The 27,644-nt window shown below is 46.4% G+C and overlaps 1 protein-coding gene across 1 annotated transcript in view; it reads right to left on the minus strand.

Annotated features, from left to right (window-relative positions):
* Positions 1 to 27,644, minus strand: part of LOC146359229 (protein eyes shut homolog) — a 192,801-nt gene that overhangs the window by 101,068 nt on the left and 64,089 nt on the right. Inside the window, exons 3-5 of the mRNA XM_084812860.1 lie at positions 24,273 to 24,466; positions 19,464 to 19,591; positions 3,477 to 3,591 (exon numbers count right to left, since the gene is read on the minus strand). Coding sequence (XP_084668986.1) covers positions 3,477 to 3,591; positions 19,464 to 19,591; positions 24,273 to 24,466 — 437 coding nt within the window. The remainder of the gene's footprint in view (positions 1 to 3,476; positions 3,592 to 19,463; positions 19,592 to 24,272; positions 24,467 to 27,644) is intronic.

The raw sequence follows: 27,644 nt of genomic DNA on the forward strand, positions 1-27,644 counted from the left end.
ATCTAGCCATGATAGGCTACGTAAATCTTTACGTAGCCTATCACGTTTTTTTTTTTTTTACTGGAAATGGTGGCGGCGGCAGCCGGTCAGAAGACCGGCTGCTACAGCTGCCGCCGCCGAACCACCGTCGAACCGTTGCCAGAGCCGCCGCCGCCAGGAGGTTTCGCCCAAGGTAAGTCCCGTCTGGGGGGGGCGGGGGGGCAGACCATTTTGCCACCAATTTCAGGGGCCCGAATGCGCTGGCATTTGGCCTCCCCGAGATTCGTGGCAAAATTCTCTGACATCCCTATTCGAGGGTATGGGCAAGAGCAGTTCTGCCAGATTCCCGGACTGAATCGGGCACCTGCACCATCGCTACATCAGTGTCCTCACAGTGTAGTTGGTATGGCAGGATAGCCTTCCTTGCCCACCTGCTAGATTTGGAAGTCAAACCCAGTGGGAAATAAATTCCCACCAGGGGTTGAGTGACAGACATAGTTTGGTGTTGAGAGAAATGTTGGAGCAACCTTTGGATCCAGACTTAGTCATGCTTAGAGTAGACCCACTGAAATCAATGCAACAAGTGAGTTCTAACTAGCTTAACTGTCTTTGATTTCAATGTGTCTACTGTTAGGGCATCACTTTATGCCATCGTGGTTTATAAGCTACTCACAGTAGCTTATAAGTTACTGTATTCCTAGGGATGTCGTGAGGAACCGACTGGGTCCAGGAGATTGTTAGACTACCCCCCCCCAGACCCCACTCACCTAGCTGCAGGGAACTCATGTGTATGCTTATTGAGTGCCATGCAGTCCAGGACTGCCCTGCAGCCACCCACTCCTCACTATGAGCTAGGGGTGTATGGATTCCCCACCGTCTGTTCTGGTGGGGAATCCGTGGGGGGGTAGGTGATCCATTCCTCCCCCCCCCAGAATTCTCCAGAGCGGTTCCGCTCTGCTTGGATTCTGGGGAGGGGGAGAACTGGCTTGGGGGTCCTTACCTTCCCTCCTGCCAGCCAAAGCTGTTCACCTCCTCCCTGTCCCTGCTGATTGCCTTTAAAAAATATCTTTTTTTTTAAGGCAAGGGGGGGTATGTGCCCATAGACTTATATGCAAATACAGTCATGAATCTTGCATATACGTCTATGTGTCCCTAGGCTTATAGGCAAGATTCACCACTCTATTTTGCGTATAAGTCTATGGGCACATCCTACTGATTGCATGTGCCCATGGACTTATATGCAAAATAGAGCTGTGAATCTTGCATATAAGCCTATGGACACATAGACTTATACGCAAGATTCATGACTCTATTTGCTTATAAATCTATGGGCACATCCCCCTCCCCGATTGTCATTAAAAAAAAAGACAGTATTTTAAAAGGCAATCGGCAGGGACAGGGAGGAGGCAAACTGCTCTGGCTGGAAGAAGCAGCCGAGTACCATTCCACCTCCAGTCCTCCTGGAGCAGAGGTAAGTGGTCCCGACCCGCTGCAGATTCCTGAGGCCGGATTCCAAAGAATCTGGCCTCATTTGAATGCTCAGCGGATTTCTCTGACATCCCTACTATGAGCTGCCAGTTTTACACAAGACGGGGGCTCTGTAATTTTTGTATATTTATGTTGCACACAGTGATTACCCTTTACGCCTCTAATGTTGCGTGTTACAGAGATAGCCCTGTATAGCCACCACTGTGTGCAACATTAAATATATGAAAATTATGGAGCCCTCATCTTGTGTAAAAATGGCAGCTCACAGCGATAAGCAGGCAGCTGTAGGGCACTCCCAGACCACTTGCCTCCAGGGATCACACAACCCAGTGAGTGGGGACGGGCAGCAGTGGTGACTTGGTGAGCACCTGCATTCAGTGGGCATGGGTGAGTCCATCCATCCCTATGTATCCCTCACACAATAGGACAAATAAGCTACTGTGTGTACTTTATTTTCCCTGCCCTTGCCCCTCCTCCCTCTACAGTCCTCCTGTTTGGACAGGATGGTACCCCAGCTTCCTTTGCACTGGATACCACTCCCCACCCTCATGCCACAGTTCCTCTCTCCAAGTCGCCCAAAGGAGTGAAAACCCCATTTTCATCACAAAGGGGGTGGTGTCTAGAAACCCTTGGAAGTTTGCAAGATTGGGAGAAAACTTCATATACAGCATCTCATAGTAGGGAGGCACCTGATGCTCCATCAAAACCCTGTGTCCCTTCCCCCTGATTCCTTTCATTTCCCCCACAGGCAGTAGCATGCTTTTGACAGAGGTTTCTTTTCCTACTGTGTACTGTGTCACAGTAGGGCTATTTCGCAGTAGTGCTGTTTCACCTATTCAGTATTTTTGTCACGTTCCTTCGTCCTCTCCCTTCGCAATCAACACACTCCAAGATACTGGGCTTCAGGCTCACTTCTTTATTAGTTAACAACCAGGTTCTTTACAAATGTAAATTCTAGGAAACTCTCAGGCTACAAAGGACCAGCTACTCCACACAATTACGAATACCAATAGAGGAGCAGAAGTAGAAGTTAGAGAAGTTGCTGGCAGTTTAAACAAGAATTTCCCAGCCAGAATAGCTTAAGGGGGATGCCCCTCCCTTACAGTTGCTCCCCCCTACATAGGCTATCACACATAGCCAACCTGGAAGATCATCTACGCTCCGCCTCTAACTTTTCCTGCTTTGCTCTGCGACAGACCCTAGCACCCCTCAAGTCATGCCCCTCACTCTCCTCCTCCCCTGAGACCTAGGATCTCATGGAGGAGGAAAGGGGGTGGCCTTCAAGTCGAGCCATCTGTGTGCCAAAGTCTTGAGAAGAACGCCTTTCCATATCTGGTTAAGTCTGGATCTAACCTTTTGAAAATAGCAGGAATCAGAAAGTTGTTTTGGTCTGACACCTTCTAAACCATTAGGATAACATTCAGGGTACAGGCCTGATCCAAAAATGGATCCATTTCAGCCCATCAAGACCCCTCCCCACTATCCTCCCTTTTTGTTAATTTTTGATTTCCAAAACTTCAAAACAGGAAGGAAAGTTATTAAAGTCTTATTGTCATGCTGTCATGAAATCTGATTAATTTCTTTCCATTTGTTTGATTAAGGGATTGACTAAGTTGCTGACTCCCTTTGGTAAAAATGCTACAGTCCATTCAATTTTTTAAAACTTTTTTTTAGCAGAATGCATATTATGGCATCACCATGATTTTCATCTAAGTGGGTATATGGCTCAGGTCCACAAATTAGCCATATATTCTTGCAAAATAAAACTATTTTTTATGCTGTTTAAAACAGAATCCCAGCAGAGCAGTAATTAAAAAAAATCCATATTACCGGAGTTAATACTTCTTGCTTTATTGACTGAAGTATATAACAAGTACATAAATGTGGTGCTCTGTCTTGATTCTCAAGGGAAACTGTGTGTGTGTGTGTGTGTGTGTGTGTGTGTCTGGTTGGCTGAAATTTTCATATTTTTGAACCTCTGAATTCATTTACCATATTAAATTACTTACATGGAATCCTCCAATTATATTGAGACACAATCCTTCATTCAGACAGTTGATGCTGAGCAGCCTGCAGTAGTCAATTACTTCCTCACAGTTCCTTCCAGTGTATCCTGGCATGCAGCTGTAAATACACCAGCAGATTTCAGAAGACTTGAATTTTGAAATGCTAATTCGATTTAATTAGTTCTACAGTTCCACCAAATAACATCATTATAGCAAGAATGCAGTTCCTGCTATTTGGACAAAATGTCATCAAAAACAATAACACATTCATGCTACCACCTGTCAATAAGCTAGCCGGATTAGGTTCATTTTGGTAAAGAATTGTGGGTTTTGTCTTTTTATTGATTAAACCCCTTTATGTTGGTGCTAAATACAACCTTCTGGAAACTCACATATAAAATCAACCTTGGGCTAAATAGATAATAGGAAGATCTGTATAGCAGCTTTGGGAAGCTATAGTAATAGATGGCTCTATTACTGAGAAATAAAGAAAAAAAGTCAGATTTAGGGCATAGCCTTATGCATGTTTAGACAGGAATAAACTCCTACAGCTCCCAGCATTCCCCAGCCAGCATGGCTGATTGGAGAATGCTGGGAGTTGTAGGACCTTTTTCTGTCTAAATATGCAAAAGATTATGCCCTTAGAATAGTTAGGGAGCAATCCTATTGGATAGGTGGCTGCCTCCAAACTCGGAGGTGACCACCTATCCAGTGCAGGGCAGGAGAAGTGTGGAGGGGATCGTCCCCTCCGTACTTCAGCTGGCCTGCATTCATGGCTATCTCTCTCTCTCTCTCTCTCTCTCTCTTATTTTATTAATTAATTAATTAAATTTCTTAATCGCCCATCTGGCCAGTCACCCGGCCACTCTGGGTGATGTACAATAATACAAACAGTTTTAAAACAATAAAATTACACATTAAAACATCATTTTCTAAAATTCCCCTAGCCCACACCCCAAATGCCTACCAGAACAACCAAGTTTCCAATGTGTCAATTTCAGCTGTCTAGCCAGGGAAGTTGGAGTGTGGGAAGCAGCAGCTGGATGACACATAGGATGTGTCGTACTGGATTTCTGACTTCCCCTCCCCAGCATTCCCCCAGGAATGCCCCCTTTTCACTGCTCCGTGCTCCTCTTCCAAGTGTGGAGCACGGGGCCATTCCACCCTGCCTACGAGGCAGTGTGGGACAGGGTGAAAGTCAGTTTCCTGAGAACCGACCTTGGAGTGCAGGGAACTGACCTATCCTAAGCTATCTAGCTGCTGACTGGCAGCCATAGGATTGAGCCCTTAGTTAATTTTCACTATAATGGGTATGCTAACAGTAATCAACGATGACACACACTGGCTTGAGGAAACAATAGTGGCTGGATAATGGCATGAGTGATGTATTTGCTTCATTATAGTTATAGAATTTCTTTTAAGAAAACTAGCATTTCTGCTCTGTATTGGCTCGTGTGTGCCAATTTTTGAAAATGATTCAATTGTTTCCTTTGTGGCCTTATTTCTGTTGTACTACCAATACCTAGGGGTGGACAAAAGTCTCTTACCTTTCGCTGAAGCTTGTTCACGGTGGGGGGGGAGGTGCTTCGCTGCTCCCCCCGCGAAGTTCAGGCCAGGGGGGGAGGCTTCCCTCCTCACCCCGGCCGAAATTCAGGCCGGGGGGGAGGCTTCCCGCCTCGCCCGGCCGCGAACTCGAAAGTTTTTTTTTAAAAAAACAAACGCCCCCGTGATAGGCTACGTGGCGATTAACGTAGCCTATCATGGCTAGATCTGCAAAGTCAGCCGTGATAGGCTACGTTAATCGTCACGTAGCCTATCACGGGTGACTTTTTTTAAAAAAAAAAGCGCGTACGCTAACGGCGGCCCCCATAGGGAGCCGCCATTCGCGTGCCTTATTTGGTCGCTGTAGTCTACGTAAATCTTTACGTAGACTACGGCGAAAATAAGGGCAACGCTATTTGCATTGGCCTTATTTTCGCCGTAGTCTACGTAAAGACTTACGTAGACTACAGTGACCAAAAAAGGAACGCGAATGGCGGCTCCCTATGGGGGCCGCCATTATCCGTACACTCTTTTTTTTTTTTTAAGTCACCCGTGATAGGCAACGTGACGATTGACGTAGCCTATCACGTCTGACTTTGCAAATCTAGCCGTGATAGGCTACGTTAATCGTCACGTAGCCTATCAGGGGGCTTTTTTCTTTTCTTTTCTTGGAATGGTGGCGGCAGCAGCCGGTCGAAAGACCGGCTGCCGCTCCCGCCCCGCACGAACAGCCGCCGAACCGCTGGCCGGACCCGCCGCCGGGAGGGACATTCGGCGAAGGTAAGTCCCGTCCCGGGGGGGTGCGGGAGGCGGGGGGGTTCGGAGGATTTCTCCCCGAAACTTGTTCGGGGGGCCGAACACGTTGGCGCTCGGCCCCCTGAAGTTTCGGGGAGAAATTCTCCGCCATCCCTACCAATACCTACTGTTAGGAAGGTGATGCTTTCCTGTCTCACCTGCCCAGCCAATTTCAGGCATTCTTCCATTTTAAACTGAAATGCATTCAATGCAGTTAGGAGACTCAAGCAAACAGTTCTAGAGTACTGAGCTTTCTCCAATGAACTGCGTGCAAGTTTTTTTAAAAAGGAACATCATCAAAAAATTTCTGAACAAATCTCCTTCTTGAAAAATTTCACTCCTTCAAGCAATTTATGAACTCACACACAAACAGGGAGTTAAAGACAATGAATTGTATCCTCTATATTACAGGTGCAAGGGAAAGTTCACAAAAGCTTAAAGAATTGTGCATGTTCCATTTGATTATGCACAGAGTGCTTGCATCTCTCTCTCCCCATATCACAAGGCCCCAAAATTCCCCTGGCTCCAAATCTCTCCAGTGCCCCAAGGCAGGAGGGAGGCAGAGAGGTAGTGACAGCTTTATTGCTTTGGTCCCCAGCAAAATGCAGCTTTTGCTACGAAGCCCTCCTGGAGCGTTCTGCCTACGGATATATGAAAGTCACTTACCTGGTCCCACAGCTTGCTTCGCGGTGGGGGGGAGGCGCTTCGGTTCTCCCCCCGAAGTTCAGGCCAGGGGGGAGGCGCCCCGCCTCGACCGGCTGAAATTCAGGCCGGGGGGGAGGTGCCCCGCCTCACCCGGCCGAAATTCAGGCCGGGGAGAAGCACCCCGTCTCCCCGGCCGCGAAATACAAAAGTAAAGTTTTAAAAAAAACCACACACGTGATAGGCTACGTAACGATTTACATAGCCTATCACGGCTAGATTTCCAAAGTCAGCCATGTTAGGCTATGTAAATCATCACGTAGCCTATCACAGGTGACTTTGAAAAAAAAAAAGTGCGTACGCAATGGCGGCGCCCATGGGCACCGCCATTTGCGTTCCTTATTTGGGCCTGGGTAGTCTACATAAAGATTTAAGTAGACTATGGTGAAAATAAGGGCAATGCTATTATTGCGTCCAAATAAGGAATGCAAATGGCGGCGCCCATGGGCGCCGCCATTGCGTACGCGCTTTTTTTTCTTCCAAAGTCACCCGTGATAGGCTACGTAACGATTTACATAGCCTATCATGGCTGACTTTGGAAATCTAGCCATGATAGGCTACGTTAATCGTTATGTAGCCTATCACGTGTGTGGTTTGTTTTTTTTTTACATTCACTTTGTAATGGTGGCGGTGGCAGCTGGTCGGAAGACCGGCCGCCACCCCCGCCCCCGCCGAACCGCCGCCGGGACCCGCCGCCGAGAGGGACATTTGAGGGAAGTAAGTCCCATCCTGGGGGGGCGGGGGGCGGAGAATTTCACGGTCAATTTCGGGGGGCTGAATGCGTTGGCATTCGGCCTCCCCGAGATTCGTGGAGAAATTCTCCGCCATCCCTACTGCCACAGCAGAAGTCACATGCACAGCATCCTGCTCAACTGGGATTACAAGTCTCAGCATTCTCAGATGGAAAAAAAGTGGTTCCATCTGTGACCTGTGCTGAGAGAACAAACTCCCAGTGGCGATGGAGCGCCAATCAGTGGGCCTTTGCCTATCGTGTTGCCCCACAGTGTCTCTGGAACCTACATTGTGATCACAGCCTCTTCAGAAAGCATGGCCCTGCCTTAAATCAATGCATGAACAGGGCCACGCTGACTAGCCCCGCCCACTGGCATCTGCACATATAGCATGAATGTCTCCAGCAGAGAAGCCTTGGTGCACACAGCTGTATGTGCAAAAGCTTCCACACGACCAGGCAACCTAAATGCGCAGGGTTTCCAATCACATGTAAGCTTTCAGGCCTATGCTATGGCCGGATGCACAAAGGCTCCCCTGCTACTAGGGTGGCCACTTACAGTATGTATTGCCAAAACAGAGGACACCAACTTGTATTACATTTGCTTATGCACATTTATAGGTATAGGCACACATGCAGAAATAATAACTATAATCTAAATAGAAGTAAAATACATGTCACCGTAGTGGAGAAGCAGTGTATATAGGTCTCCTATAGACCTGGTAGTACCATCAGCAAAATGGGGAGGAGGAGCAAGCAGGAAGTGGGATTCAATCTTCCTCTCTCCCAAATAAATGATTGCTGCTGTTGCTGGTTACTTCTAGTTATTCGGTTCTAGGCTATTAAGGCTGGTTTATCAATTCCTGTGCTGTTTGTTTTGCATTATATTCTCATTTATTCTTTTAAATATTTGTATTGTATTTTATATCTTTAATTGTCATATGGCATTTTAGTTTAACTGTTCATAATCCACCCAGAGAACATTAGATATTGGGTGAACTAGAGATGTATTAAATAAATAAATAAATAAATAAATAAATTGATTGTACCTATGCATACTCATATGTGACTGTTATGTTTACAGTTTCAGGATTCCATGCTCAGGTATTGGATTTAAACCATTCTTGTGGTCTGCAGGGCCCCAAGCATCATGTCTGGGGCTCAGTACAGACTTGTAACATGGGCGTCTTCCCACACATCGTACCACAATCCCATCCCATACACATATAATCTCATGAGTACTGAAAGAAAACTAATTCAGTTCTGAAATTAAGTTTTCTACATTTCTGAGATTACATTTTTCTACCATGCCCTATATATGGCACTATGGTGTGTATGTGTGCATGCGTGTGTATCTGCATGCTTATGTGAACTTGTCCTGAGTTTGCTGCAGGAGATTCTGACTGAAAGGACTAAACAAGAAGCAAACAAGAAGGAAGCACATGTTCTAGCACCCAGATTTCAGGAGGGCAGGCTGGTGGCTTTAGGTATTTTTTTGTGTGTGGGGTGGGGTGGGGAGAGAGATTCCATTCTAGGTTTTAGTTATAACCAGCTAGATTTCTAAAGGAGCCAACCAAGGTGCCAGACCCATTTTGGGGATAGGGTTCAGCACCTTGGGTAGCTCCTCTAGACTTCTGGCTGGTTATAACTAAAACCCAGAATGGAATCTCCACCCCACCCCACCCGAAACTGGAGCCACCAGCCTCTCCAGAGTTTCAGTCCAGTGCATTCAGGCTAATGCAGGAGTGGTCAAGATAGCAAGCAAAGGTCAAAACACAGTTAGGCAGTCAGATACGTTACATAGTCCAGAAGCAGAGTCAAGGAGTTCAAGGGTCAATAGCACCCTTGTCATAGGGTCAATCACAATTAGGGAGGGCAGAGAATTCTGCCACAGATCTCAGTGAGGCTGAATGCCAGTGCATTCAGCCCACCGAAATCTGTGGCGGAACGGCCTGCCCCCCCGCCCCCCCGTGGATCCCCCCTGGGACAAGACTTACTGGGGCGGATCTTCCGGGTGGTGGCGGCTGCGGTGGTGGCAGCGGCGGCAGCTGCAGCGGCTGGTCTTCCGACCGGCTGCCGCCGCCACCATTTCCAGACTTGTAAAAAAAAAAACAAAAACGTGATAGGCTACGTAAAGATTTACATAGCCTATCATGGCTAGGTATATATATATATATATATATATATATATATATATATATAAAACACGACGTGATAGGCTACGTAAAGATTTATCATGGCTGGCTGGGTTTAAAAAACAAACAAACCGCATACGTAAATGGCGGCGGCTACGGCCGCCGTCATTTGCATTCCTTATTTTTGCCCTCTGAATCTACGTAAATATTTATGGAGACTATGATGGCAAAAATCAAGGGGAACGCAAATAGCATAGTGGGCGCTATTTGTGTCCCTTTTTGATTCGCCGTTTTAGCCTAAGTAAAGATTTACGTAGGCTAAAATGGTGAATCAAAAAGGGACGCAAATAGCGCCTGCTACGCTATTTGCGTTCCCCTTGATTTTCGCCGTCATAGTCTATGTAAATATTTACGTAGATTCAGAGGGCAAAAATAAGGAATGCAAATGGCGGCGGCCGTAGCCGCCGCCATTTGCGTATGCGGTTGTTTGTTTGTTTTTACCCAGAGCCCTCCACGACTGGAAATCCGGCTGCGGACGGCTCTGGCCTGGCTGGGCCTGGCCGGCTGCTCCGTGGAGCTGCCACGGAGCACAGCCAGCCGCGGAGGATTCTGGGGGGGGGGAGGAACAGAGCGCCTCCCCCCCGGCGAGGATTCCAGGGGGAGGGATGGAATGCCTCCCCCCCCACACACCATCAACATAATCCGCGAAAGGTAAGTGACTTTCGTACATCCCTGAACAATGCAAGGTCTGAAAAACAAAGTACAAAGCACTGGAGCTAATAAAATGATGCTGTTCCAACATTGTCTAGGCAGACCCTGAAGGCTTTTAACACCACAGCCTGCTGAGCCCCACCCAGAGCTCAGCAGCAGTACATAAGAGCTCTCTGGTCAGAGCCCTACTCACGAGGAATCACTTTCTCCTGAGGAGTCCTTCTTTGCACACAAGCACTGCTTCTCACTGGAGCTCTACTGGCCTGTCACTTGAGGCGACAATGCTCCTGGGGGGCAAGGGGTTGCTCAGCCTTTGCCTCTGAGGCAGAGTCCCTTCCCCCTGATGGGGATGGACCTGCAGCCATCTCCCCCACAGGCACAGGCTCTTTCTGGTCAGGTGACATTGACTGATCTGGGGCACCCTCACTTTCTGGGAGCTCCAGCTCTTTCTCTGAGGAGGACTCCTCCAGTGGCGGCATGATAGAACTAGACATTTACTCACATATTTGAGGTCTGTAAATCCTACCAGCAGAATTGGATCACGCTGTCCCTAGGAACCCCCATGGATATACTTACAAATAGTTTGCACAGGTTTTAGTTGAATGGAGTGAAAATTAGTGCTGTGCCAAAAAATTCTTCCACATTTTTTTACCATTCCCATTCAATTTGATATAAAAAGAATTGCTTTCAAAAGGAAATTCAGTGGTGAAGATATTTCTGAGAAAGTCTCATGGGTTGGGTTCAGCTCTCTTGGGCTTATATTACTTAAGAGGTGGCTGAGGAGTGTGTGTGAAACTCCTGTCTTTCATTGTACAATAATCTCTGGCAGCCTATAGCCTCCTTGGTTTCCCACACTTCAATTAAGGCCAGGGGAAGACATCATGAGGTAATTTCTCCCATAGGGCCTTTTAAGATCAGGAAACACAGGCAGCCTGGGAGGCTGGCAGTCATGAGGTAAGCTCAAAAATACCACAAAATTAAATTATAAAACACCCTGAGAATGAGGCAGAACCAATGGAAACCTCTTTCATGGTGGAAGAAAACTTCCAGGAAATCGGAGGAGTGATTTTGGCTCAGCAGTAGCTCCATCATTTTTCTGGAGGTGAACACAACATAGCCTCTCTCACACCTGCATTGTGGTGGATGCAAAATGGGGGTCAGGCTGTCAAAACAGCTGATGCTGTTGCCATATTCAGTGGCAGCACAAAATCATGCAAAACCCTTATGGAAAAAAAAGCTGTGCTACAACTCCTGCCAACGGTGAGCCCTACCTGTGAGAAACTGTTGGAGAATTTCTCCTCCCCCTGGAGAAATTCAGTGAAATTCTACACACACACACACACACACACACAGAGTTTCTCTGCCCACAAATAGGGCAGAGAAGTTCAAATGTAGGGATGTACAAAAGTCATTTACCTTTTCGCAGCTTTGATCTGCGGTGGGGAGGAGGCGCTCCGTCCCTCCCTAAGGATGTACGAAACCCCCCTTACCGGGCCTTCTGGGTTCCGCTGGGGGGGAAGGCACTCCATCCCTCCCCCTGGAATCCTGGCCGGCCGGCTCCGCTCCTTGAGGATTCCGCGGAGCCGCCGGCCAGCTCCGCCAGCAGCCGGACATCCGGCCACTGGCTAGCAGGGACGCAAATGGCGGCAGCCATAGACACTGCCGTTTGCGTCCCTGTATTCAGCCGTGATAGGCTACGTAAAGACTTACGTAGCCTATCACGTCTGGGTTAAAAAAAAGAAAAAACGCGTATGCAAATGGCAGCTACGGCCGCCACCATTTGCGTTCCCTATTTTTGGTTGTCTTAGTCTACGTAAATATTTATGTAGACTAAGACGGCGAAACTAAGGGGGAATGCAAATAGCGTAGTGGACGCTATTTGCATTCCCCTTTATTTTCACCATCTTAGTCTACGTAAATATTTACGTAGACTAAGACAACCAAAAATAGGAAATGCAAATGGCGGCAGCCGTAGTCGCAGCCATTTGCGTACGTGTTTTTTTTTTTAACCCAGACATGATAGGCTGGGAATGCAAATAAGGGGGAACATAAATAGCATCCGCTACGCTATTTGTGTTCCCCCCTTAGTTTCGCCGTCTTAGTCTACGTAAATATTTACATAGACTAAGACAACCAAAAACAGGGAATGCAAATGCATACGTGTGTTGTTGTTGTTTTTTTAACCCAGACGTGATAGGCTACGTAAGTCCTTACGTAGCCTATCATGAATGGGGGGTGGGGGAAAGACTGCAAATGTCGGCGGCGGCAGCAGCCGGTTGGAAGACCAGCCGCTGCCGCCTCCGCTGAAGCTGCCGCTGGAGCTGCCGCCTTCCGGAACATCCGCCCCAGGTAAGTCTCATCCCGGGGGGATCCGCAGGGGGTGGGGGGTGGCAGGCTGTTTCGCCACACAGTTCGGGGGCCAAATGCACTGGCATTTGGCCTCACTGAGTTCCGTGGCAGAATTCTCTGACATCCCTATCCCTCCCCCCGGAATCCTCCCGGGCCGGCTCAGCTCCACGGCAGCTCCGCGGAGCCTCCGGCCAGAGCTGTCCACAGCCAGAGTTCCGGCCACAGCTGGCTGCTGCGGCCACAAATGGCAACCACCATTTGCATCCTGCCAGGCTGCTGTGATAGGCTACGTAAGTATTTACGTAGCCTATCACGGCAAAGAGCAGGGGCGTAAACGACAGCCGCTATGCCGTTTGCACCGCTGCTCTTTCCATGATAGGCTACGTAAATACTTATGCAGCCTATCACGGAAAGAGCAGCAGTGCAAACGGCGTAACAGCCGCTGTTTGCGCCCCTGCTCTTTGCCATAATAGGCTATGTAAATATTTACATAGCCTATCATGGCAGCCTGGCAGGACGCAAATGGCGGCTGCAGCAGCCGGCCGAGAGACCAGCTGCTGCCGCTGCTGGAGCCACCACTACCCGAACATCTGCCCCAGGTAAACTTCATCCCGGAGGGATTCTGCAGGGTGTCGGGGGGTGGGAAGTCATTCCGCCATGGGTTTTGGGGGGCCGAATGCCAGTGCATTCGGCCTCACTGAAATCTGTGGTGGAATTCTCCGCCATCCCTATTCAAATGGCCATTTGTGGCCCAGTCTCATGACATACCTGCTGACTGAGGATTCCATGATGCATCTGATAGAGTGGACTTCAGTCCACAAATGTTTATGCCATAATAAATGTGTTCATGTTTAATGTGCCACAAGACTCTTTGTCTGTATTTCTGTGGGAGACTGGGGCTGGATCTACACTTACCACCTTTTTTCGCTTTCAATGAGGTTTCACTGCCCGCCTTTCACACTACGCAGTACCTGTCTCGAATTGGAACAGAAATTTCCCACTTCCGTGCTCCTGCTTTCAATACCCTAATATTCTGGTATTTCCTCTTAATGTTAGGGATGGCGGATAATTTCTCCCCGAATCTTCGGAAGGCCGAGCGCCGACACATTCGGCCCCCCGAAGTTGGTTGGGAAATTTTCCGCCAGCCCCCCCGGGATGGGACTTACCTTCAGCGAATGTCCCTCTCGGCGGTGGGTCCTGGTGGCAGTTTGGCGGCATTTTGTCTCAGGCGGCAGCGGCGGCTGGTCTCCCGACCAGCTGCCGCCACTGCCATTGCAAAAAACAAATACTAAAGTAAAAAAACCCAAAACACCTGTGATAGGCTACATAACGATTTACGTAGCCTATCACGACGAAATTTCCAAAGTCAGCCATGATAGGCTATGTAAATCGTCACGTAGCCTATCACGGGTGACTTTGAAAAAAAAAAAGCATGTACGCAAATGCTATTTGCGTTGCCCTTATTTTCGCCATAGTCTACGTAAATCTTTACGTAGACTAGACGTGCCAAAATAAGGAACGCAAATGACACTTCACACCTTCGAAGCTTCGAAGATCATGCCTCAATTTAAAAAAAAAACATGGCGGAGAAGCCCCGATTCTGCGAGGATAATGCCTTAATTTTTTTTAAAAAATCCGCAGCGGGGGACAGGAGGGGGTAAAACTTAGTTTCATTTGAAAGGATAGAACAACCCCCTGTTCAGTGCAGGAAGCCTGATTCCCAGGCACTTGCCCATCCAACTACTGACCGAGGCTGACCCCGCTTAGCATCTGAGATCAGACAAGGGCGCGCAGGAAAACAGCAGGAAAACAGCACAGCGCTCGAGTGTGAACTGAGCTTGCGCATTCGATGAAGCACTGCAACGGGGAAAATGGGTGAGTGTGGATAATCACGTTTTAATGCCAGAGCGTTTAACGCGACGGGACACCGAATTCATTGCGATGGCGGGCGCAATGTAGATTGGCCCTGGCACAGCTGCCCCTCTGGATTCTGATTATTATGTTGCTTTGTCCCTCCCACCAGCTTTCATACCTTCTGCCTATGCACAAGGAACTCTGAGACCGGTAGTTCTTTTGGGAACATGTCACATAGGAATGTCTCTGTTTCTCAAACAATGAGTCCTAGATGAACAGCACAAGCATACTCGCTCTGTTGTAAAGAAGGACCTGGGCCAGCAATGAACTATTCAGAATGTTGCTTGTTCTGCTCTGACACTGCTTCTGATTGGCTCCAGAAAATCTCACAAGATCTGGACAATAGGTACATAGATACAGAGAAACCCATTCCCATGAACATCCTCAAGCATGATCTTAGTCTCAGTCTTTTCCTCATGGTAATGGGATTGCATCCTGGGCAGGGGGCAGGGATGTCAGAGAAATCCTCTACGGACCCCAATGAGGCTGGATTCTATTGAATCCGGCCCCCCGAAGTCTGTGGAGGATCATATCCCTTACCTCTGCCTCCCGATGAAGTTCTCACCAGCCGGATCCTGCCTGCCACCGGCTCCAAAGCCCCAGCAATACGGCCGCCATTGCCATATTGCTGGCTGGACTGACAGACTGTGCAGATGCAAATGGCGTCCACTACACCATTTGCATCCCTGATCTTTGACGTGATAGGCTATGTAAATCTTTACGTAGCTTACTGCGTGAAAAAACAGGGACGCAAATGGCGTATTTTCATCCCTGTTCCTTCGTGCGATAGGCTCCGTAAAGATTTACATAGCCTATCACGTCAAAGAGCAGGGATGCAAATGGCATCTGCTACACCGGACGCCATTTGTGTCTGCAGTACATCAGTCCAGCCAGTGATACGGCAATGGCGGCTGTATCGCTGGGGCTTCGGAGCCAGCTCACGGCTCTGCAGAATTGCTGCAGAGCAGAGCCAGCTGGCGAGGATTCCAGGGGGAGGGACAGATTACCTCCCTCCCTGCAGACCCCACCCTGCTGGGACGGCAGGTAAGTAATTCATACATACCTAGCAGGGGGGGCCCTGGGTCTCCAGGCTCAGGTCAAATGTACACCACCCCCCATGCTTGGGCTCTTGCTGTATGTATGGGTGCCAGTGGGCAGGGCTAGTTGGCAAAGCCCTGCTTCTCCATTATACATTTATCCTGTATGTGGGGGATACTTCCAAACAGGGCTTTTGTCAGCCCATATAGATGGACTGGTATGGATTTGTAACCTGTCAGAAAGAAGATTCAGACTGAAAAGTGAATATGTGCAGCCACTGAAACAGGCTTCCTCCTCAACCTGGTGCCCTCCAGATGTGTTGGACTACCGCTCCCAGCGTCCCAAAACACATTTGCAGGGCACCAGGTTGGAGAAGGCTGTGTGAGAACAATGCCTCAAAACTGTAAATGGAAAAATGATGCATTGCTAATGCATTAGTGACTCTCTGGATTGGATTATTTAGAACCCTAAAATCTGGGGAGAAAGTCAAACAGGGATAAAGATTCTTGTTCATAATCAGTTTGTAATAAATATGGGTTTCAATATAGATAACATTCACTAATACATTTTGAAGTTAAAAAAATGAATTGCTGGAGAAGGAAGAAAAAGTTATTCTTAATTTAGTTAGAGTTATGATAAACTCTCAAACAGTTATTTTAAATCCCAAGCTATTTAAAGTTCAGTCACAAAGCAATGTGCTATGAAGAAGCATTATGATTCTAGCAAGGGATATTTAAGCAATAATAAAGGTCAGTGAGGCAACTTCCTGGCTGTTAAAAACAAGCTTAAAGAAGGATTGAAGCAAAATATGAATATATATATATATATATATATATATGCTTTTTTGTATGCAGTTTTCCCTAATGTACATTTTCTTTTACACTTCTTTTGTTTGGAGAACTGTATCACAAAATTTGGAGAAGTGTAAAAACTGAAGAATAACTGAGTTTCAGTTCACATATTAGTTTAGGAAGTACGAATTCGAATTAGGGTCACATTAAAATGCAGAACAAATGAATTTTGCCTCCATCCCTAATAAACAAAGCAACAATGAGAATACTGTAGATAGAACTAAGCATTTTGAGGAAAACAGAGATAGGACTGCATGCATTTTTTGTAAGGCAAATGCAGGAACACAGGCAGAGGAAAATTGGCAAGCAAGAGGGAGGTTTCACCCTTCCTCTATCATAGGTGGCACCAGAGTGTGTGAGCTCTGTAATTACTATTAATTATATTAATTACTAAGCACTCCATGCAGACAAATAGCTCTCCTTCCATTGCTGAACCCCCATGGATTCTTGAAGGAAAGGCACCAAAGGCACACACAGACTTCTGCCAACACCTAGAAATCACAAACTGGAAATTAAAATAAGACTGCAGTTTTAAGTATATTTACTTGAATGTTAACTACATCAAAGTCAACAGAGCTTACTCAGCGCTATTGTTGAGCCAGGGCTCACAGGGATGCAGTGCCAGCAATTTTTGATTAGCAGAAACACTGACATCATCTGCCAGCCCGCTCAGAATTCCCTATTTCCTCTTAACTTAGCTGCAATTCTCACAGTAGCTGGGGTGGGGTGGGGTGGGGTGGGGTGGGGTGGGGTGGGGGCAGATTTTCCCAACAACAATATATTATTCCCTGTTGTGATGCCAATTATTTTGGGGTGGCTTGGCTTTGAATGGGCAAGACCCATTCTCTTTACAGAAAGATCTGCTCCTGGTGGAGGTAAAACTGCTAGAATCAGTTTGTTGATGTGGATCAACACAGCTGTTTGAATGTTTGGACTCTCCTTGGGGGTGTGGCTACAGGAACTATCAGTATGAGCACGTGTACTTCAAAATTCACCACTATACTCCTGGTCTTTCTTTAGAGAAAATATGTTCAGGATGAGAGTGTAAATCTGAAATTAACTGATTTCTAATTTCCCTCCAGAAATGCACATTATCCATTCTGTACTTCTCAATATTTTCTTCTGGTGGTGCCACTGTCTACCAATTCCCCCTACAAATGCTCCCCAAAGTCCACTTAATCTTTTTCTCCTGCAGCTGGGCTACAGAAACAAAGGTTAAGGCCAGCTAAAGAAAAAACAGTAGGGGGACATTTTAGGGAGAATTAGTTGCGGGAGAGGGTTAAGCATCCTTCCTTCCAGTCCTATATTCTAAGTCCCCCTACTGCACTCACACTTGCATTTCCCTATCAAATGCAGATTGGAAACACCATAGGTAGTATCCTATTGTGCCTGTGAACTTGCAGGAGAGACCACTCGAGCAATGGGGCTTTCATGCTTATAAATATAACCCATAATGGTTAGAAATGTTCATTTCTGGAATGGAGCAGGACAGGGGAGCTTGTCGAAAGGAGCTGTATTGACCTGTCCTGGTCAAGGAATAAGCATGTCTGTTCATTTCCAGGGTTATTTTTAGAAGTGCAAAATCCCTGTTGCGCAAGTGGTCACTCATGCGAGTGCAATGGAATCAGTGGGGGTGGAGTGGCACTACTGGATATTGCTTAAACTTTCAATGGGAATGTATAGAACTGCCCTGAGTGACATCAACAAGAATTCTCAGAAACGTCATGTAAAATTATTAGGGGCACAGTCCTTCGCATGTTTAGACAGGAAAAAGTCCTGCAACTCCCAGCATTCCCCAGCCAGCTATGGTGAGTGGGGAATATTGGGAGTTATAGCACTTCTTTCTGTCTAAACATGCATAGGATTGTGCCCTAGGTTGATGATTTTTTATTCCCATCACTATTTCTCCATCTTCATTACAAATATTTCAGCCTTGATACTTTTCAAACTATGGGGCTGTATCTAACACATCCAACACAGCCTGTCTGTTGTAAGTTCACCCCTGATGGGTTGCCATCTTTTCTTTTATGTTCTATGGATTTTAATATTCTTTTATGAATACTCTAAAAATCTGAGTTTGTTTACTGCACTCGAAAAATGCATCACAGAACCAACTTTAAGGCAGCCAAATAAAAGTCAAGCAAGTGTGAAGAGTACAAATTGTACTTCTTAATAGTGTGAGGAAAAACTCTATAAATCTATATTAAAAAATGGAGTAGAATTAGATACCCATATACCTGGGCTCCTTCTTTCATTTGCAGAAGTGTGTGTGTGTGTGTGTGTGCGCGCGTGTGCATCAGACCTATTTTTAACATGCTGATTGATTAATTAGATTGTATAGGTCTATGAATTAGGAATTAATATCTATGTCCTTCTCTTTTCAAAGATGTTATTTTAGGGATGTACGAAACCACTTACCTGTTTCGTAAGTGGCATCCATGGGGGGGGAGGTGCTCCGTCCCTCCCCCCGGAATCCTCCCTGGCTGGTTCCGCTCCATGGAGCTGCCGGCCGGGTGCATCCATAGCTGGACATCTGGCTGCTGCAGGTCTGCAGACTCAAATGGCGGCCGGTGCAGTGGCCGCCATTTGCATCCCTTCGCTGAGCCGTGGTCCCCTGCACCATTTGCGTCCCCGCTCTTTGCCGTGATAGGCTACGTAAATATTTAGGTAGCCTATCATGGCTCAGCAAAGGGACGCAAATGGCGGCTGGTTTAGCGGCTGTCATCTGTGGCCGCGGCCTGGCAGTGGCCAGAGCCGCCACCGGAGCTGCAGCCAGGTAGGCTCCATTTTGCGGGGCTTTCGCGGGGTGGTGGGGCGGGTTGCTCTGTTCCGCCATGGATTCCGGGGGGCCAAATTCACTGGAATTCGGCCTCCCTGGGATCTGTGGCAGAATTCTCTGACATCCCTATTACAGATACACTGAACAGGAAGCCTGCCTTTACAACTTGTTTCACTTTCATCTGGAGTCAGAACAGTATATATTTTATCTTACAGAATTCATGACGAAACAATGTAAAACTCCTTCCAGGCTTCAGTTCTTAGTCTCTCATCTGCCTCCCTGCCCCCCGCCATCAAAACAAACATTCTGTTCATGTAATGCATCACTGAGAAGTAGGTGGACATTAAAAATGAAAGAGTTACCCATTGTCTGAGCTTTGTGTGTGTGAAAAAAGCATAACATTTTATGAGCCCCCTGCTCCCCACATGTTTTAAACCATCTTACCTGCAATGATAGCTCTCCACTTCATCTATGCAGTTACCATTATTTAGGCAGGGGGATGGCTCACAGGGTGTCACAGCCTTTTCACAAAATTTGCCAATGAACATTGGCAAGCAGGTACATGCCACATCCTACAAAAGAGGGAGAGTTCTTAAATCCATTTTTGCTAAAATCCAGAAAGTACAACCACCAGTGCATGTGCTCTAGTCATGTTTTGAACTCACCATGTGCTGCAAGATAGCAGGAAGGCAGTTCCCTGATTTTTGTAGTGCAAAGTCTCATTGTAGATTTTGCTTGGACTGTTCTCCTAGCATTTCATTTTAAGATATTTATGCTCATAAATTAGAATGATCGTACAGAGTTTGAAATTCATGCACTGTTAAAGGACTTGGAGGTTACCAAATTCCTGATAAGGGGGAATGTAATACTAATTAGTCTATGTATTGAATAAAATTCTTCCATCAGACTGCAATGGAAGTCTGTGAATTGTTAGTATATGTAGACTGGAGGAAGCAGCAAGCTAAAATCTCATTTGGCAACGAACCAAGAAGAAAGAGGAGATTCACAATCCTCTAAACATTGAAATGAGGACAAGTTTAGGTGCTCCAATGAGAGCCAAACAATGAATAATGAAAAGTCAACAATGGAAGGCTATTTATTTATTTATTTATTTCTATACCACCCAATAGCTGAAGCTCTCTGGGCGGTTCACAAAAATTAAAACCAAACAACACACAGTAAAACAATTTAAAATATATAGAACATTAAAACCACAATAGAACAATACAACCACAATAAAACCTAGCAGCAGTACAGGAGTTTAAAATACAGATTTAAAACAGCAAAGATAAAAATTTAGAAAGCTAAAATGCTAAAATGCCTGGGAAAATAAAAAGGTCTTCACCTGGCGCCGAAAGGAATACAATGTAGGCACCAGGCGAACCTCACTAGGGAGCTCATTCCAGAGCCGGGGTGCCACAGCAGAAAAAGCCCTCCTCCTAGTAGCCACCCGCCTCACTTCCTTTGGCAGGGGCTCATGGACAAGGGCCGCTGAGGATGATCTTAAGGTCCGGGCAGGCACATATGGGAGGAGGCGATCCTTCAGGTAACCTGGCCCCAAGCCGTTAAGGGCTTTGAATGTTAACACCAGCACTTTGAATCGGGCCTGGAAATGGACTGGCAGCCAGTGCAGCTGGAAAAGTACTGGCGTAATATGAGCTCTCTGGCCAGTCCCTGTTAACAATCTTGCTGCCCTATTTTGGACCAGCTGAAGTTTCCGGACCATTTTCAAAGGCAGCCCCACGTATAACGCATTGCAGTAATCCAGACGAGAAGTTATCAGAGCATGGATAACTGTAGCTAGGCTATCTCTGTCCAGATAAGGGCGTAGTTGGTATACCAGCCTAAGCTGATAAAAAGTGCTCCATGCCACTGAGTTCACCTGTGCCTCAAGTGACAGTTCTGGATCCAAGAGCACCCCCAAACTACGAACCTGATCCTTTAGGGGGAGTGCAACCCCCTCCAGAACAGGTTGAATATCACCTAGCCGGGCAGACGAACCATCCACTAATAGTACCTCCGTCTTGTCTGGACTGAGTTTCAGTTTATTAGCCCTCATCCAGTCCATTACCGTGCCCAGGCACTGATTCAGAACATCCACTGCCTCACCTGGTTTTGATGAGAAAGAGAGGTAGAGCTGGGTGGCATCTGCATATTGATGGCACCTCAGCCCACACCTCCAGATAACCTCCCCCAGCGGTTTCATGTAGATGTTAAACAGCATGGGGGATAAAATAGAGCCCTGTGAACCCCATGGCACAATTGCCATGGCACAGAGCAATAATCCCCCAGCACCACCTTCTGGAATCGGCCATCCAAGTAGGAGCGGAACCACTGTAGTGCAGTGCCTCCAACTCCTAACCCAGACAACCTATCCAGAAGGATACCATGGTCGATGGTATCGAAAGCCGCTGAGAGTTCCAGGGGAATCAACAGGGTCGCACTCCCCCTGTCCCACTCCTGGCAGAGGTCATCCCACAGGGCGACCAAGGCAGTTTCCATTCCAAAACCAGGCCTGAAGCCCGATTGAAATGGAACTGTCCTACAAGGCTAGCAGTAGAGGAGGACATCTCAGCTCAGGAACAGGGATGGACGAATAGTGATATCCAGTCCATCTCCATTTCACATATATTCAGTCATATGGCTGTTATGCGATTTCCACATCTATCTAGGATTTCCCTCCCCACCCCCTAATATACACATTTTAATATGCAAATTTCCATACTATGCACATTTTTGCATACAAGTTTCCCTAATATACCCAGTTGAGTATGCAGTTTTTGAGCTGTGAACTGTATCACAAAATCCAAAGGATTACCAGATTCCTATCTGCATATTAGTCTGGGAAGAGTGAATTAGGGAGGTCTGCTTAAAAATGCAGACCAAACAAAATTCTCTCCCAACTCTAATGAAGACCAGGCTTCCTGGAACACTGAGGTCTCCCTCCTTCATCCACTGAAAGAGAATAGCTATTTCCATTAAAAAAAAAAAAAAATCCCTCCCCCCCCTTTTTCTTTAAGAACTTGCACTTGAAGGTACCATGTAGGATTTGCTCTACCTTTATACAATTTTAAAGATGTAATTTTAATCTCTTTTGTAAATCCAATAAACTGGCCTAAGGGAGAACGTGATTTGTATCTTTTAGGCAGCTACCTTCAGCAATTAAATTGTGTTTTTCTCTGAGGATCATAAAATACTTCAGGGGCTGCACTCAGAATAACCTTCTTGTTTTATTGTTTGCTTTGATTATTTCTGTTCTGCAGTAACAGTACGTAAGTGATCTGTAACGTAAGCATTTTGAAACTCAGCATTTCCCAGTAATGCATTATGGTTTCATCTTAGGAACCATATGCTCTGTTTAAGGTCTGATTGTAATAATGTTACATTTCTGATCCATGCCCATTATTGTACCTCCTAAACTGTCTCTTCATCTGCTCTGGCTTTTAATAATGATCATTTTAACTGCTGCTTTTTATTGGGTTTTATCTGTTAAAACAGTAATTTTATACCTTTTAATTGTATTATATCATTTGAGGGTGTATGTTGCTTGAGCACTCTTATGGAAAAGAAACAGATAAATGCCATAAAGAGAGATATTAATCAGTCATATAAGCCTTGGGAAATTAGGGTGAGAATCCAATACACTATTGCCTGTGAGTAAGCCCAGGTGAACAGAGTGGTATTTACTAATGTATAAACATGCATGTGCAGGATTGCGCTGTAGGGGCTGCAGTATGCACCTGTACTGGGGAGTAAGTCTTAGTGGGTTCAATGAGATTTATTTTGTAGTAAAAATGCATAAGATCTATTCCTTAATCTTACTGACTAGTAAAAAGCAAAACTGTGTAGGACTTCACGAACATGGGCTCCAAAAATGTTATTTGTTAGCTTTCTAATTAAAAAAACTAACAAAACCCCCCACTTTAAATGATACCCTGGCATGATGTGCCTAAAATTAATACATTCAAACTTACAAAAGCCTGAGCCAATTTATTTTAAGGAGAATGTTTGGATTGAAGTAAAGGTGAGGAGGGTAAAAAGGGGAAGTGCTCCCTTGGATCAGAGCAGCAGGTTTCCCTGGGGACTCTGGGCAATGACTGGTCACCCTTGTGGGGACCAAGTACAATTTTTTCCACAGAATTTTTTAAATGGCTTTGGGAGCCAGTGTTCCACCCCACCTCAGTAGCCTATAGTGCCTTACTTTATGCCTACCATATAGGTTTGCATGGTGACCAGGAAAAAGTAAGGGATTTTTTATTGGCCCCAACTTGTTTAGGTTTGGATCCCATGTATTACAGTTGTCACAACTTGACTGAGGCAATGCATGCTGTGGAAGGGGAAAGAGGATTGGGGCATACGTCAAAGGAGAAAAGAGTCTCTTGGTTACAACTAAAATGAGTTTGAGTTGCTTGAGGTTATTGTCTAGCTTGGAGTTCCCCAGAGTTGCCAGGGCTGGGCAGACCTCCTAACATTCCTTTAAGCCTAACATTCCTTCAAGGGGTGCGAATGTAAGAGAAGAAGGTGGGACCATCTAGCCATGTTGTCAGATGGCATCTTGTGCGTGGGTGTGGGTGTCTTCCAAAAGGGGAACCAAAGCAGTTGGCTGACTTCTTTCTTCTTACTAAGTTTAGTTAGGCATACAATGATAGGGTAATGTCACTGGTCATGCTTATTTCATAATACTCTGTAGCTCTTCATTAAAGTTGTGGCCCAGTTAAATCTCTTTAAGTCACCTGTCTTCCTTCTAGGGCTATTGGGGAAGTGATTAGCTTGCTGTACAAGCTGACTTCTAATGTGTTTGCTCCTTTGTTATTTAAACCTTTTAAAATCACACTAATGAAGAAGAAGAGGGTGATAATGCCTTTCAAGATATGGCTTTATTATTGGATCTTTTCTTGTGCTCCTCAGTTTACACTTCACTTTAAGTAATCACAAAAGCAACAACAGCAAACAATCAATAACTAATAAAGAGAGTAAAAGCATCATGTTCTGAGAAGGCTTTTTCTGTGGTAATTGAGAGAAAATAGCCAAATAATTTAATTTGTTTGGTGAACTCAAATCAAGTAAGGACAACAACAGGAAAAGTACCACTTGTTATCCTCAAAGCTGCAAACTTAAATGCCAGAGAGAGTACTGTGGGAATTATTTTTAGAATAGGAGTTATGAAGGAACATCTGCAAACATTGGTTAGGTGTTGATAAAATACCTTTGCCTTCCCCATTCTGCATTGCATCTCTTGGACGTTATACTTACATTTGGCTTATCGGCGCATGTGCCTCCATTTTGACATGGTCTTGAAAAGCATTCATTGATATCAGTTTCACAGTCATGACCAAGGAATCCAGCAGGGCAATCACAAATGTAGCCAGAAGAATTATTGTGACATACCGCTTTGTTCTGACATGGTTGTGAACTACATGGTTCTACATGCTCTTCACAAAAGAGACCTTAAAAAAACGAGAATAAGAGGCTATTTGTTAGGGCGGGGGGAAAGTCCCTCATCATTCCAGCCTGCCTCCTACCAATGTGTTCGAGAAGTATACATTAGGCCATTAAGATACTGGGATAGAGCCATTTTCTAATACAAATAGGACTTTCTCTATGGCAGCGGTCCCCAACCTTTTTTGCACCAGGGACTGGTCTCGTGGAAGACAGTTTTTCCATGGACCAGGGTGTAGGGATGGCAGAGAATTCTGCCAAGGATCTCGGTGAGGCCGAATGCCAGTGCATTTGGCCCCCCGAAATCTGTGGCGGAATGGCCTGCCACCCCCTGCCCCCCCGTGGATCCCCCCCAGGACGAGACTTACCTGGGGCGGATCTTCTGGGTGGCGGCAGCTCCGGTGGCAGTGGCTGTGGTGGCTGGTCTTCCGACCAGCTGCTGCCGCCGCCATTTGCAGTTTTGTTTTTTGTTTTTTACAGAGACGTGATAGGCTACGTAAGTTTTTACGTAGCCTAAAACGTCTGGGTAAAAAAAAAAAAAAGGCGTATGCAAATGGTGGCAGCTACAGCTGCCGCCATTTGCGTTCCTTATTTTGGGCCATCTTAGTCTACGTAAATAATTATGTAGACTAAGACAGCGAAAATAAGGGTAACGCAAATAGCGTAGACACTACGCTATTTGCATTCCCCTTATTTTCGCCGTCTTAGTCTATGTAAATATTTACGTAGATTAAGACAGCAAAAATAAGGAACTCAAATGGCGGCGGCCGTAGCCACCGCCATTTGCGTAAGTGTTTTTTTTTTTCTCCTCAGAGCCCTCCGCAGCTGGAAATCCGTCTGCGGACGGCTCTGGCCTGGCTGAGCCTGGCCAGCTGCTCCGCAGAGCTGCCGTGGAACACAGCTGGCCGTGGAGGATTCCGGGGGGGAGGAATGGATCACCTCCCCCCCTGTCCAGGATTCCGGGGGGAGGGACGGAAAGCCTCCCCCCACACACCATCAACATAATCTGCAAAAGGTAAGTGACTTTCGTACATCCCTACCAGGGTGGTGGTGGTTTCGCAGGAGGACTTCCAGCTGCTAGGATGCAAATGGCGTCCGCATAGCAGACGCCATTTGCATCCCTGTTCTTTGCGGTAAAGATTTATGTAGCCTGAAGAACAGGGACACAAAGAACAGGGATTTATGTAGCCTGAAGAACAGGGACACAAATGGCGTCCGCTTTGTGGACGCCATTTGCGTCTCAGGGCCAGAAGTCCGCCAGCAGCCAGAGCTGGCTGGCAGCTCTGCAGACTTTCCATGGACTGGAGCCAGCCGGGCCGGGTGAGGATTCCAGGGGGGAGAGACAGATCACCTCCCCCCCTGTGGACCCCCACGGACCCAAGGTAAGGGGGTTTCGCACACCCCTATGCAGCCCGATTCCTAACAGGCCATGGACCAGTAGCAGTCCATGGCCTGGGGGTTGGGGACCCCTGCTCTATGGGATGCACAGATACTCCCACATGCTAATGTTTTTATTTTATTTTTTCCCTTCTTTAGAAATTTTTACAATGCTCCATGAGAGCAGAAACCTCCACATGTACCTTGACATTTTTCTAAGCAGTGTGTGAAATTTGTTTCATTTCCTAGTACAAATAGAGATCTGATATGGGATATGGAGAAACCCCCAGATAAATGATGCAATGCTTACATAAATGTTTTGCTTCCTCTAATGTTTTGTATGAGCAGGAATCTCCTGAAGATATTGGGCTCCCTCACACCAGGCTTTTATCCTGTGATTGAGACTGCTCCTTCACGGAACTTTGCAGGCTCTCTACATGACGTCATGACCCTCCAGGGCGTCTCCTGCACTAAATGCCCTTTGTTCCGTTTCTACATAGATTGCAGATAATGAGCTATCAAATTACCCCGTTGTGTTCCGCTTCAATTTCCTCCGTGAAAAGACTTAAAGCAGCAAGAAGAGGAGCCAGATCAATGAAAGATAATGGAAGACTCAGCTATGGGGAGAAGGGGGAGGGGGGAAGGAAGTGTGTGTAAAGGGAGTCAGTTGTAATCCTGCATTTAAAATAGAAGCAGAAAGCCCCGTTTTAAATGCAGGATTTTAGGCTGGTGTAGAAATGCCCACTGAAATTCTAGGGGATATAAGAATTTACTTTTGGAAAGGGCTTTTGGGGGGAGACTGATCAGCTTGCCTTCTACTGAAGAGCATTAGTCACAGCATCCAAGCCAGCGCTATGGAAATATTTCCCCTCATTTCATTTTCTTCCTTGCTGTGCCACGGAAGAGAATGGTATGATGGCTAGCATAACACGATTTAAAATGAATTAGGTTTAACACAGATTAGAACACCCTTCCCCAACCTGGTGCCTGCCAGATGTGTTGGACTACAACTCCCATCAACCCCAGCCAGCAGGGAAGCAACAGAGAAGACCTTATTGCTTAAGCAAGGCTCAGCTACAATAGGAAGGCTTATTACTCCTTCCTGTTCAGGAGGATCCAATGACTAGTCTCAGGGGGCAGACTCAGTCCAGGGCCTGAGGACTCACTGAGAAGTCGCCCCTTGCAGTTCAGTGCTTTACCACACAGGGTGGCTTGATACAGATCCTGGCAACTCTTGACAGCAACTCCTTGTGCTAGGGTGTGGGTTGTCTTGCTTACTAGCAGTGCAATCCTAACCACATTTACTCAGTAGGAATGGGAAAGAAACTTGGGCTTATATTCTGAAGTGGATTCACCTCATCTGCACCTCCTCAGCTAAGACGCAGAACAGAATGGGGCCCACTTCTTAATCCACACCTTCACTGAGTCCCATAAGGTGGTCTGAGGGTTGAGTGTTAAACACCCCCCCCCCCTTTTAAAAAGACGGATTCTAGCTGTCTGGGCGAGCTTGGACTGCCACTTCTGCCACATACTTTGAAGTGGGGAAATGCTTCTGGGAGTGACAGTATGTGACCCTGGGACGTTGTTCAGAAATTAATCTAGCTCCCTCCATGGATCCAATATCCCTGGGAGGGATGGTGTGTGTCATCATGAGCCATCAATCCCAGGGGAGTCTGCAGCCCATTTCAACACATGTGGCAGGAGCCATGCTTTCTAGACAACTCAGGCAACCAGTGACTGTCTAAAAAGAGGGGGCTGGGGCAGCATAAAACTCAGCCATCAGACCACCTCATAATTTTAAAGTACTTC

Source organism: Heloderma suspectum, chromosome 1, assembly GCF_057233095.1.
Source record: "Heloderma suspectum isolate Gila_16-S chromosome 1, 16-S_ref, whole genome shotgun sequence".
Classification (NCBI taxonomy): domain Eukaryota; kingdom Metazoa; phylum Chordata; class Lepidosauria; order Squamata; family Helodermatidae; genus Heloderma; species Heloderma suspectum.